Raw genomic sequence first — 14,082 nt, forward strand, 5'->3', positions numbered from 1 at the left:
AAAATATACAGTTAAAAGACTATAATGAAAATATGACAGGTAATAAAAAAGTATAAACATGTATGGGGAGGTGACCACTGAATGTCAAATAACTAACCGAAGAGAAAAGCAACCTAGAACTAAGGAGAAATTTCATGACAGTTCGAACAAATAATCCGTGGAACAAGCTGTCTCCAGAAGCTGTGAATGCTCCAACACTGGAAGTTTTTAAGAAGAGACTGGGCAGCCGTTTGTCTGAAATGGTATAAGGTTTTCTGCCTGAACGGGGTTGGACTAGAAGACCTCCAAGGTCCTTTTAAACTTTTTTATTATTATTATTATTATTATTATTATTATTATTATTATTATTATTATTATTATTATTATTATTATTATTATTAATTTTTTATGCTTTTCAAATAATCCATCAGTGACTATATAGAAAATGTAATATGGATAATGAAAAGAATAATCAGTAAAACATGGCAGATAGTCAATACGTTGCAATTATCCAACAAGTCTATTTAAAACATTATATGGCAGATACTGTAATACACAATCAAAAACTTATAATACTGTCAGATATTTCATATCTATCTGTTTAGAACAGCAGTACTGGTCAACTCCGCAGGGTTCCAAAATGAATTCAAACTATCCTTGTTGGTTTTCGTAAGAATCTCTGTACATTTATTTATTTATTAGTAAAATTTATCTCCTGCATTTTTACCAGAGTGGAATCGTCCCCAAAGCAAGGATTTTGAAACTTAGACACTTAAAAAAACAGTTATTTCATTATTATTTTTTTTTAAAAAGCTGTGGTTAAAATAAAAAGCAAATCAAAATAAGCTCTCTAAATTCTGTTCCCGTCCAAATGCAGCCTGACTTGTTTGCAAATTAGTTACAAGCTTCATAGGTAAACTAAAGCAAAAATGTTATTTAACAAGGGGAAGAAACGGTAGAATACTATGATTCCAAGCCTCAAAAATTAGTCATTACATATCTGCACTCCTTGGCCTTCATAGTCCTTATCAGAAATGGATCATGTGTTGAGCAGAGACAGTGCCCCAAAGTAAGAGTAAAGCACTGAGGAAAAAAAACCCATCGCCTGAACAGGGACTTGAACCCTGGACCCTCAGATTAAAAGTCTGATGCTCTACCGACTGAGCTATCCAGGCTGTGAAATTTGTTTGGTAAACAACTCCTGAAAGCCATTGTCTAACTAAGTTGGTCAATTCTGGTGAATTTCTACTTTCGAAATGAAGACTTTTGCAGTTGAAGGTACGCAACTAATTCCCCTTATCAACCATTTTCACACCTGTCCCGTGAAAGATGTATTTTTAGGATACGGCTCAAGTGTCTGTGCGCAAGATCATCACCACCAAACGTCTTGAGCATTTTTCCTCTTCTCTCCCCCATGAGTAAATATTGTTGAATTCATCATTTTCCATTTCCTCCTGTGCAACCTGCTCAATATTATTATTATTATTATTATTATTATTATTAGTATTAGTATTAGTATTAGTATTAGTATTAGTATTATTAGTATTATTAGTATTATTAGTATTAGTATTAGTAGTATTAGTATTATTAGTATTATTAGTATTAGTATTAGTATTATTAGTATTAGTATTAGTATTATTAGTATTAGTATTTTTAAAAGAAGGCATCTGGAAGGTGCTTCTACTGCAAGTTATAACTGTGGTTTCCTGGAATTACAAAAAAATAAAAATAAAAAATAAAAAAATGGTGTTTTAGCAATAAAGGAAAATATTTGCAGCTCAGGGTTGAAATGAGGACTCCTTGCTGCACTCTGAGCTTAGCTGCTTTCTTGCAGACATTTCATGACCCAAGCTAATAACACCGTCGTTGCTTAGTGTGCTGTGTGTACTATATAGTGCAGCGTTTCCCAACCTTAGGAACTTGAAGATGCGTGGACTTCAACTCCCAGAATTCCCCAGCCAGCATAGCTGGCTGGGGAATTCTGGGAGTTGAAGTCCATGCATCTTCAAGTTCCTAAAGGTTGGGAAACGCTGATATAGTGCACAAGGACTGATGATGTTACCTAGTTTGGATAATGAAAGGTCTATAAGGAAACAACCAAGCTCAGAGAGTAACAAGCACCCTCCCCCCAAAAGGGTTTTAACTCAGCAAACATGAGCAAAACTTCACTATAAAGCACCCTATTTAGACCATGAAATAAATAGGGATTTAAAAAAAAATAAGAATTATTCCATCTTTCCTGCTTTTCACTCCTGTGGCAGAAAGTTGAAATCACCACCACACAAAAAAAGCCTCCCCGTCGGGGAATCGAACCCCGGTCTCCCGCGTGACAGGCGGGGATACTTACCACTATACTAACGAGGAAGGAGCTGAGTAATTACCTTATTTAAGCAAGGTAAAAAGTATCCAGCTGCTAGTCCCCAAGAAAAAGACATTGCTCTTTGGAGACCTTTCCATGAGCAAATAAAAATATTATTCTGTTTTGAATTTTGGAAAGAAGTTTTTAACAGCAAAGACAAAGGTCTCCTTTCACCCTTTGAGGCAAGTCAATAAGGTCTTAGAATCAAATCTTAAATTCACACATATATTTTTTCCCCCTACAATTAATCATTCTCTGAATTCGTTCAGTATATTGACATCTCAGCACGGATTAGGATTCAGAATTCAACCATGATCAGATATACCGTGGTCAATCGTAGAAACTAAACTAACGGGCTGAATTTGTGGAACAGGCCAAGCCAACACAGCAAAAGGGTTAAAATTAACCAAACCTATTGGTCTGTGGGAAGGTCTTTCTAGAATCTGTTGGCGTGAATACACTTTTACTGTATCCAGAGGTTTCTTCAGTAAGAGGAGATCAAATTGCAGCTGAATAGAATATAAAGACATCATATTTTCTTGTTGTTGTTGCTGTTTTTAGTTGCGAAGTCGTGTCCGACCCATCGCGACCCCATGGACAACGTTCCTCCAGGCCTTCCTGTCCTCTACCATCTTCTGGAGTCCATTTAAGCTCAAGCCTACTGCTTCAGTGACTCCATCAAGCCACCTCATTCTCTGTCATTCCTTTCTTCTCTTGCCCTCCACCTTTCCCAGCATGAGGCTCTTCTCCAGTGAGTCCTTCCTTCTCATTAGGTGGCCAAAGTATTTGAGTTTCAACTTCAGGATCTGGCCTTCTAAAGAGCAGTCATGGTTGATCTCCTCTAGGACTGACCGGTTTGATCGCCTTGCAGTCCAAGGGACTCACAGGAGTCTTCTCCAGCACCAGAGTTCAAAGGCCTCAATTCTTTGGCGCTCAGCCTTTCTTATGGTCCAACTTTCACAGCCGTACATTGCAACTGGGAAGACCGTAGCTTTGACTATACGCACTTTTGTTGGCAGGGTGATGTCTCTGCTTTTTAGTGTGCTGTCTAGATTTGCCATGGCTTTCCTCCCCAGGAGCAAGCGTCTTTTAATTTCTTGGCTACAGCCCCCATCTGCGGTGATCTTGGAGCCCAGGAAAATAAAATCTGTCACTACCTCCATTTCTTCCCCATCTATTTGCCAGGAATTGAAGAGGGCCTAATGCCATGATCTTGATTTTCTTAATGTTTAGTTTCAAAAAGACATCATATAAAAGATATAATTCCTGATTTTCTTTTAAAATGTGCATGGAGATTCTCAGTCATCTAGGTCATGGTTGTCCCCGTGGTGCTTTTTTTTAAGGAGGCAACTGGACTTTCTTGTTTTTCCTTTGAAGACGTTTCGCTTCTCAACCAGGAAGCTTCTCCAGTTCTGACTGGAGGGTGGGGCAATGGAAGGATTTATGCTCCTTGCAGACAGCTGGTCATTTGCATCCTTTTAGAGCAGGGGTCTTCCAAGTTGGCCCTTTTGATGACTAGTGGACTTCAGCTCCCAGAATTCCTCAGCCAGAGTGCTTGGCTGAGGAATTCTGGGAGTTGAAGTCCACAAGTCATCAAAGGGCCAAGTTTGAAGACCCCTGTTTTAGAGAGTTGTTGAAGACTTTTGGAGGACCCTAACCTGTCACCTCAGGGTCCCCTTGAGTGGTGCAAATGGGCGTGGGGCCTTCTTGGCTGCAGGACGTTTCCTTCCCTGTTGAAGACCGGCGCAGGCTGTTGGGGATGAGTCTGTGTTGTCACAAAACAAATGGTTCTTGTCAGTGCTTTTTTTGTAAAAGAAAAAGGTGCCGGAACTCACACATGTCATACAACCCGCCTTGCCTACCCTACAAGGTTCCATCCAAAAAAGGTGCCGGAACTCCGTTGTGAGCGTTCTATGAGGAAAAAAGCCATGCTTCTTGTAGTCTGCAAAGTTTTCTGGAAACCCATTGAAAACCTTTAAAAAGGTTTCTTCTCAAAGCTTTTCTTTGCATATCACCAGAGAGGCAAATTTTAAAGAAACAGGGCACCTCTGGAAGTTAAAAAATGAGATGCGTTGGCCGGGAATCGAACCCGGGTCAACTGCTTGGAAGGCAGCTATGCTCACCACTATACCACCAACGCCTTGTAATAAAAACCTTTGAAAATTCCTGGTAGTAGGGAAAAAAATCCGTTCACATTAAATAAATAAAATGCCGTTCACTAAATGGTTCCTCTTCGGAGCAGCAAGAAGCACACCTCTTTCTGCTCTTTATTTATACGTTATTCGGACCTGAGCCCTAAAGTGGAACTAGAATGGCTTTGAAAAGGCTACCTCTGAGCATATGCAAAGGGCACAATTCGGGATCCCGACCAAGAAAGCAACGTTTCCAAAGGGGAGGGAGAAAAACTCTCGCAAAGAAAGCAGCCTGGAGCATTTCAGCTCGAGAAAGTGGAATGCAGACCACTGAACTGGGTAAAATGAAAATAAATCTGTAATTAATCGCACCCCAAATAACGAGGTATTGTATTTATTATTTTATTTATTTATTTTTATTTTAATTCCATTTATATCCCGCCCTTCTCCGAAGACTCAGGGCGGCTTACAAGCTTAATAATAATAATAATAATAATAATAATAATAATAATAATAATAATAATAATAATAATAATAATAATAATAATAATAATAATAATAATAAAATAAAGGTTTAACCATCCAGTCCAAGCAAGTGGGTTTCGTATACTTCAGTAAACCATGGTTTGTATAAGCCACGATTGAGAGGATTCACACAGCAATCTAAATCCAAATCAAACGAGGTGTTGGGCACGTTGGGATGAGAGCAGGGGCCAGGATATTAGTCCACTTAATATAATATGCTATAATAACATTATAAGTATAAATTGCAATAATATAAATTGAAGTATAAATTGCAATAATATATTAAGGATTTGGGGAAACTGGGGGTTGAAAAGGAGAGGTGTTTACAACTCATTTTTCCCCCCCAGAAAAATCACCTGGCAAACTTTTAAAAGAAACGACTTTAAACGTGTGGAAGAAACGCAAAGGTAGGGCTATTTGGTTGTTTTATGTTTTGATATTAATTTACTTTATTTAGGTTATTTTATATTTCGATATAAAACAGTTTTCGTAGTCGGCAGGATTCGAACCTGCGCGGGGAGACCCCAATGGATTTCTAGTCCATCGCCTTAACCACTCGGCCACGACTACTTAGCTGATTATAATAAGTGTATGTTGTCTTCATATTTCTTAATCTATGGCGTGGCTATTGCTCACTGTAGCATATAAAGGAAGTTATGTTAAAAATAGCCTATTACCAAACACGTTAGGGGGGAAGCTTTTTTTCTTACATAGAGAAGTCAGGATGGCCGAGCGGTCTAAGGCGCTGCGTTCAGGTCGCAGTCTCCTCTGGAGGCGTGGGTTCGAATCCCACTCCTGACATGACATTTTTTTCTTAAAAAAAACACCAAACCAAACCATTTCTTTCCATCGGTTTTGAACCACTAAGAAGCTTAATAATATTACGTAAATCTGGAGACTGAATTCGCGAAGGGGCTTCTTTCATCAACAGACAAATGCATTCTGCAGCCTGAAGTAATTAATGGCTCCCGTTGAGGAAATACATAACAGAGCCAAGAACTTAATTTTTCCTAGTAAACTTAATAGCTACAACAATTTTAATCGTTCCACAAGGGACAGGGACTAGAGGAAAAGCAGTTGATAGGCCAAGGCGAGGGGTAGGCAACCTCGGCTCTTTTATGACTCGTGGACTTCAACTCCCAGAATTCCTGAGTCAGCATGGCTCCGCTTGGAAACCTCTCCCTTTCTCCTCAGCATAGCCGACTCAGGAATTCTGGGAGTTGGAGTCCATGAGTCATAAAAGAGCCGAGGTTTTTTTAAATTTAATTTTAATTCCATTTATATCCCACCCTTCTCCGAAGACTCAGGGCGGCTTACAAGCTTAGCAGTAGCCTTCATTCTATGTATATGCCTGCTTATTAGGGCTTTCACACACACCCCCAAGCGGCCTACCCTTGGCCGCCAGGGCATTAAAAAAAAAGAAATTAATTGATTGGGATGGATCCCTCACACGTTTTCCCGAACATCAAGGGAAACTCTGTATAAGATCCTGGGCTCCAGTTTAAAATGGTTGCTGGTTTTTTTATGGGCCATCAGTTTACACAGTAATTTGCTGAGCTGCAGGCAAGTAATTTTACATCGAGAGTCAACCTGTTGCATACGTTCTATTTGTGTTTCTCGACCTTTAGCAATGTTAAGATGTGTGGACTTCAGCTCCCAAGAATTCCCTAGCCGGCCTACTACTGGCAGTCGAAACCCACGCATCTTAAAAGTTACTAAGGTTGAGAAACGACGACTGAGGGGCGGTTCGCTCCAGTGGCGCAATCGGTTAGCGCGCGGTACTTATACAGCAGTACTTTGCCTCTAGCAATGCCGAGGTTGTGAGTTCGAGCCTCACCTGGAGCACTGACCTTTTTTTTTTTCCTTCCTCGCTTGGGAAAGTTACTCCTGGGAAGTTACTACTCTTGGCAAGTTACTCGCATCCTGAGGCACGCTTAAATTAAAACAAGCGTGCCTCGAGACGGTTCGTAGGCTTCGCTTTGCTTGGATCGGCCACTTATGATTTATTTTTATATTTTCTTGTTGGGAGGGCTAGAAAATATGGGTGTTTTTTTTTAATTGTATGATGAAGAAAGTTTGACGAAGCAGGAAGGATCAATTATTGGAGGAGCTGAGAGAATCCACATGTTTAGCCAACGGCACCACCGTGTGGAGAGCCAGAAACGCAATCTCTAAGGCAGGGACCTCGGCTCTGACTCGTGGACTTCAACTCCCAGAATTCCTGAGCCAGCCATGCTGGCTCAGGAATTCTGGGAGTTGAAGTCCACGAGTCATAAAAGAGCCGAGGTTGCCTACCCCTGCTCTAAGGCAGGGGTCTCCAACCTTGGCCACTTTAAGACTTGTGGACTTCAACTCCCAGGATTCCTTAGCCAGCTATGCTAGCTGAGGAATTCTGGGAGTTGAAGTCCATAAGTCTTAAAGTGGCCAAGGTTGGAGAGCCCTGCTCTAACGAATCATTAGCTTAGAGAAGGACAAGTACATAAGCGTTGGTGGTATAGTGGTGAGCATAGCTGCCTTCCAAGCAGTTGACCCGGGTTCGATTCCCGGCCAACGCAGGAACTGATTTTTTTTCCCCATTCACACGAGCTTCAGTTTATCTCTGAACATCATAAATTCACTTTTCCCCCTGTTACACTGCTAATGCCAGACTAACCGAGGAATCTGCGCAGACAAATGTTCATCTGTCATTCGGAACAGAAGAATTCTGTGGCATCGTTAAAAAAACAACAACTCTGGTAAACAAAAAGACTGGGTTCATTGACTTGTATTTTTATTCCATTTTGTACAATTACCAGGAATGCCGTGCCCGAAAACAGGCTAATTCGTCAACGTGATCAATTCAGTTGGGTGCATTTTTAAGAAATCTATGTCATTCTGAGAGTTGCCTTTGTTCCCCCCACCCCCCCAAAGGATGTGAAGATGTGCAGAGGGTTTGCAGAGACTTCCCAGTCTTATAATTTTGAACTCTAGAATAGAATAGAGCTGAAAGGGACCTTGGAGGTCTTCTAGTCCAGCCCCCTGCTCAAAGCAGGAGAACCTATACCATCTCAGACAGGTGACTGTCTAGTCTCTTCTTAATAATCTGCAGTGATGGAGCGCCCACGATTTCTGGGGGCTAAGCTGTTCCACTGGTGGATTGTCCTCAGTGTCAGGAAGTTTCTCCTTAATTCCAGGTTGCTTCTCTCCTTGATCAATTTCCAATCATTGTTTCTCGTCCTTCTCTCTGGTGCTTTGGTGAACAACCTGCCCCCCCCCACACACACTGCCTTGTGGCAGCCCCTCAGATAGTGGAACACTGCTATCATGTCTCCCCTATTTCTTCTTTTCTTTAGCCAAACCGAAGTCCCGCAGCCGTTCTTCGTATGTTTTGGCCTCCAGGCCTTTGATCATCTTAGTTGCTCTTCTCTGAATTTTCCCCAAACTTCCTATGGAGATTTAAAACAATTTTCTTAGTGGACTTTTGCCAATCAAAATTGAATGAGAAGACTTTATTGTTTGCTAATAGATAAAGATCTGGGATGAAGAGATTTTTTTTTTGGACTGAAATGGTTAGGGAAGATTTTTATGTATGTTAACGTGATATAAAATACATTAGAATACATAAAATACAATTTCCCTCTCTTCTTCCTTTCCATCTCTCCAAATAGATACGCATACAAATATTTTTTATTCCACTCTCGTTATTTTTATAAATAACTCCAAGGCAACAAACATCTCTAATGTTCCTTGTTTACCCTATTTTCCACACAACAACCCTGTGAGGTGGGTTGGGCTGACAGGGTGATTGGCCCAAAGTCACTTAGCCACTTTCATGCCTTAGGTCAGGACTTTATAGTCTCCTGTATTCTAGCCTGGTGCCTTAATCACTAGGCCAAACTGGTTTCGTTTAAAAGGAAATCATTTTCTTTTTCAATTTATCTTTTTCTTCCTCCCCTTCCCTTAATTTTTAGTGTGGGTGTTTTTTTTAGATTTTTCTTAACCTGTTTTCTTATCTTCGTATTCAATAACAGTTTTTAGAGAGATTTACAAGAACTTCCAACTTTGAGGCTGAGCTTTTTCTGTATTCTTGTAGTCATATCTTAGGGAGGGTACTTAAAAAAATTTTTTTAATCAGACAGCATGTTCCAAGTGGCAGCGTGGGAAAGGGGGCAAAAGAAGTAAAAACAGCAGACTGTTGTGGCCCTTTATACGTCCAGCAACTGAGCTAACCAAGCCATTTGGGACACTGTTCCTCTTCATGTAAATCCTATCTACCATCATTATATTTAGAATTCACACAGGATGATGCTGAAGTGTAAGGAGTTAAATTTGTAAAGGGTTCATGAACTTCATTTGGCTAAGGTTTGTTTGTTTTTTTAGCAGAGGGAGAAATCCAAATAAGATTGCTTAGGACAGAGGTCCCCCTTTTGGGCATCGGAGGAAAAAAGTTTTTCCGTGAACTGGAGAGTGCATGGGTTTGTATGCTGCCTGCATCCCATGGATGGGGCTTTGCTGGTTTGTGCAGACCAGTTGCTGGCATTCCACAGATCAGGGCTTGGGGAATCCTGGCTTAGGACGTAAGATAACCAGGACCGAAGCTTCCCCTCCTCAGTCAGGCAGCCACAAAAGTATATTTATCAGCAAATTCATTAATAAGAATTTATACTTTTTTATGCAGGAACCTGGGTGGGCCTCTAAATAATAGTCCATGCCGAGCACTAGAGGAAGTTGCAAATTCTGCAACTTATGCATTATTATTAATAATAATAAGTTGGAAGGGACCTTGGAGGTCATCTACTCCAACCCCCTGCTAAGGCAGGAAACCCTCTACCATTTCAGACAAATGGCTGTCCAGTCTCTTCTTAAAAACTTCCAGTGTTGGAGCATTCACCACTTCTGGAGGCAGGTTGTTCCACTGGTTAATTGTTCTGTCAGGAAGTTTCTCCTTAGCAGTGGGCTAATGCTTCCTTAAGTAACACCAGCTGCCTGCAATTAGTGCAGATTTGAGTCCCACCAGGCTCAAAGTTCTCAGCCTTCCATCCTTCCAAGGTAGGTAAAATGAGGACCCAGATTGTTGGGGGCAATTAAGCTGACTTTGTAATAATGCCGCTTGGGGGGGGGGGAAGCCCTAATAAGCAGGCATATACATAGAATGAAGGCTACTGCTAAGCTTGTAAGCCGCCCTGAGTCTTCGGAGAAGGGCGGGATATAAATGGAATTAAAATAAAATAAATAAATAAATAAAAATATTGCTAAGCACATTGATTTGTGCTTTAGATTGTAAGCCGCCCTGAGTCTTCAGAGAAGGGCGGGATATACCGTAAATGGGATTAAAATAAATAAATAAAAAATAGCTCTAGGTTGCTTCTCTCCTTGACTAGTTTCCATCCATTCTCACCCAAGTTTTTTTTTTTCTTACAAAAAAAACTCTTACAGGTCTTAAAAGTCTTAAGGAATCTAAGGACCCCCTTTCCCCCCCCCCAGTAGTTGCAAAACACATTACCGATCTTTTAACTTCCTTAGGTCAAAGCTCTTCGAGCTTTCCGGCTCAGGCTGAGTTTTAATTGGGTTTTAACTGGGGTTTTACATGTTGCAGGGACTTAAGTTTAATCTTTTTTAAATTGGTCTTAATTTTTGTACTAATGTTTTAAAAATTATACCCTGTAAACCGCCCTGAGTCCTTCGGGAAAGGGCGGTATATAAATTCAATAAATTAAATTAAATTAAACCTTAGGGGGAAAAAATTAGGTCAATTTATAGTCTTTGCAAAGCGGCCTTTTAAATCGGCTAGCTGCTGCAGCTCTTTTTTTGAGAAGTTAGGTGGCTCTTAAAAGAGCCTTTGGGTCTGGATGAAGGAAACTTGGCCCCGTTTACTTGGAGCTGGTGTACTTGGTCACGGCCTTGGTGCCCTCGGAGACGGCGTGCTTGGCCAGCTCGCCGGGCAGGAGGAGGCGAACGGCCGTCTGGATCTCGCGGGAGGTGATGGTGGAGCGCTTGTTGTAGTGGGCCAGGCGGGAAGCCTCCCCGGCGATGCGCTCGAAGATGTCGTTGACGAAGGAGTTCATGATGCTCATGGCCTTGGAGGAGATGCCGGTGTCGGGGTGGACCTGCTTGAGCACCTTGTAGACGTAGATGGAGTAGCTCTCCTTGCGGCTCTTCTTGCGCTTCTTGTCGCCTTTCTTCTGCGTCTTAGTCACCGCTTTCTTCGAGCCTTTCTTGGGCGCGGGAGCAGACTTAGCCGGCTCGGGCATGATCAAATCCGAGACCAGACAAAACGATCCAACCAAAGAAAAAAAAACGAACTCTGGAGAAGAAACTCTTCCTGCCCCCTATTTATAGGGCCCGTACGCAAATGAAGGTGTTCCAAAGCTCCGCTTTTCATTGGCCGAGAAGAAGAAGAGCTCCACCCACTTCCGTACATTTCCTACGCAAAGGGCCGAATCCTTGAGAATCCGATTTCTATTGGGTGGCAGTAAAGCGCCTCTTCTCTATTGGGCGGTTAAAAGCAGGGTGTTTTTTTCATTGGACGCAGAAGAACCTCGGCAGAAACTAACCAATAGGAAATGTGCGTTTACGAGCTCTTCGAGTGAATAAAATGAGGCATAAGCGGCCACCAGAAAGCATTATTCTCCGGGCAAATTTTTTACCGCTGTTACTCTCGAATCTAAAATGTCCGGACGCGGCAAACAAGGCGGCAAAGCCAGAGCTAAGGCCAAGACTCGCTCTTCCCGCGCCGGGCTGCAGTTCCCCGTGGGCCGCGTGCATCGGCTGCTGCGCAAGGGCAACTACGCGGAGCGCGTCGGGGCCGGGGCGCCCGTCTACCTGGCCGCGGTGCTGGAGTACCTGACGGCTGAAATCCTGGAGCTGGCGGGCAACGCGGCCCGGGACAACAAGAAGACGCGCATCATCCCGCGCCACTTGCAGCTGGCCATCCGCAACGACGAGGAGCTGAACAAGCTGCTGGGCAAAGTCACCATCGCCCAGGGGGGCGTCTTGCCCAACATCCAGGCCGTCCTGCTGCCCAAGAAGACCGAGAGCCACAAGGCCAAAGGGAAGTAAAAGCCCGGCCGCCCGGAACGACACCCCAAAGGCTCTTTTAAGAGCCACCCACCTTTTCCTGGAAAGAGCTTGTCGCCTTGCTTTAAGTGAAACGATATCCTGAGATGCCTTTAGCTTCCTCCACGGAAGCATTAAGGTGACACAATACAAGTAAAAAGCATCTTTCTTAGGCTCTAATCGCAATGAAAAGCGGACATTTATTTGAGTGATCCAGGCGAACAGATCTAAACTGGATACCTTCCATCATTTTCAATTATACATTCCCATTTTCAATTTATCCAGGCCAGGGTTAGTTCCAAAGGTGGCTTTTTTTTCCAGAAGGCAACTGGAGTTTTCTTGGTTTTTCCTTGGAAAAACAAAACTTTGCTTCTCATCCAAGAAGTTTCCTTCGTCGCTTCTCTAAAGTTCAACTGAAGAAGCTTCTTGGATGCGAAGCGAAACGTTTTCCAAGAACAAAAAAATCAAGAGAAAGTCCAGGTGCCTTTGGATTTTTATCAAGTCCCGGCGCCCAAGAAGCATAAAGGTTACCCAATACATGTAAAAAGCACGAAAAGTAGACATTAGCTAGCAATCCAGGTGAATAGATCTAAACGATACATTCCATCAAGTCTGGAGATTTTCAAATATCCAGGTCAGGGTTTGTCCCAAAGGTGCTTTTTCTAGAAGACAACAGGACTTGTGTTTTAAAAAACAAACAATTCATGCAAGAAACTCCTTTCTTCAATTCAACTGAAGAAGCTTCTTGGATGAGAAGCGAAATGTTTTAAAAATGTTCAAGGAAGACCATTGGCCTTGCTGGGGAAAAAAAAAACCTCCGGGATTCCATCAAGTCCAGGAGCCCAAGGCAATTTTTGAAACCCAATTTGGATAGCACCGATCAAATACGTTCGGATTGCCCTGCATTGTTAAGACAATAAATGATAGAATTGTACATTTATTGAGTGTTCAATTTGTAAACAGTAACTTTTTAAAAAAACAAGGAAAATGAAATAAACCATGTATCTGATGCATAAAAAGCTCTGGCCACGGCGGCAATTTCAAACTAAAAGAAAGTTGCTGTTTGGATGGTGCTGATGGCTTGATTAGCCAATCCCCTACTTGGCGGGCTTTTCAAAGTATTTATTTATTTATTTATTTATTGATGGGATTTATATCCCGCCCTATCTCCTGAAGGACTCAGGGCGGCTCACAATAAAACATATAATAAGTGCATAAATCAAGATAAATGAAATTGAGAACATCAGTGCAATAAAAAATTAGAGAATTTAAAAATGAATTAAAAATACTAAATATAAATTAATTAAGATGCCTGTCAGTCTAGGTCAGCTTGGTGGAACAGGTGTGTTTTGAGGCCGCGGCGAAAGGATTGGAGGTTTTGGGCTATCCGAAGCTCAGGGGGGAGCTGATTCCATAGGGTTGGTGCTCCCACAGAGAAGGCCCTCCCCCTGGGGGTCGCCAGCCGACATTGCCTAGCTGACGGTACCCTGAGGAGGCCTTCTCTGTGTGAGCGTACTGGACGATGGGAATTTGTTCCCGGCAGCAGATGGTCCTGCAAGTATCCCGGACCTAAGCCATGTAGGGCTTTAAAGGTAAGTACCAGCACCTTAAATCTCACCCGGAGGGCAACTGGTAGCCAATGCAGCTCCCGCAGGAGGGGTGTAATATGGGAGTATCGGGAAGCTCCCATCACAACCCGCGCAGCTGCATTCTGCACCAGCTGAAGCCTCCGGGTGGTCTTTAAGGGCAGCCCCATGTAGAGAGCATTACAGTAATCAATACGGGAGGTAACGAGTGCGTGGGTGACTGTACGTAGGGCATCTCGGTCCAAAAAGGGGCGTAATTGGTATATAAGACGAATCTGGGCAAATGCCCCCCTAGCCACGGTTCCCATGTGATCTTCAAAACTGAGTCGTGAATCTAGGAGGACGCCCAGATTGCGTGCTTTATCAATGGGAGGTAACATCTCTCCTCCTATAGTCAGAGATGGAACCTCTTGGACTAAACGAGATGACGGTATGTACAGCCACTCAGTCTTGGCCGGGTTGAGTC

General features: G+C 42.5%; 2 protein-coding genes across 2 annotated transcripts in view; one reads left to right on the top strand and one right to left on the bottom strand.

The window, feature by feature from the left end:
* Positions 1-10,803: 10,803 nt before the first annotated feature.
* The window catches only part of LOC308678593 (phosphoribosylformylglycinamidine synthase-like), a 70,734-nt gene continuing 67,455 nt past the window's right edge, over positions 10,804-14,082 (bottom strand). Inside the window, exons 32-33 of the mRNA XM_081345819.1 lie at positions 11,698-11,991; positions 10,804-11,303 (exon numbers count right to left, since the gene is read on the bottom strand). Of these exons, the coding sequence (XP_081201945.1) occupies positions 10,845-11,303; positions 11,698-11,991 (753 nt within the window). The 3' untranslated portion in view covers positions 10,804-10,844. The remainder of the gene's footprint in view (positions 11,304-11,697; positions 11,992-14,082) is intronic.
* On the top strand, positions 11,644-12,033 carry LOC308678244 (histone H2A type 2-C-like; the record flags this gene model as incomplete). Its single annotated transcript, XM_081345308.1, has 1 exon — positions 11,644-12,033. One exon carries the CDS (start codon positions 11,644-11,646, stop codon positions 12,031-12,033), a length of 390 nt encoding a protein of 129 aa, XP_081201434.1.

The sequence above is a fragment of the Vipera berus genome (genome assembly GCF_964194415.1).
Source record: "Vipera berus genome assembly, chromosome: Z".
Classification (NCBI taxonomy): Eukaryota; Metazoa; Chordata; class Lepidosauria; order Squamata; family Viperidae; genus Vipera; species Vipera berus.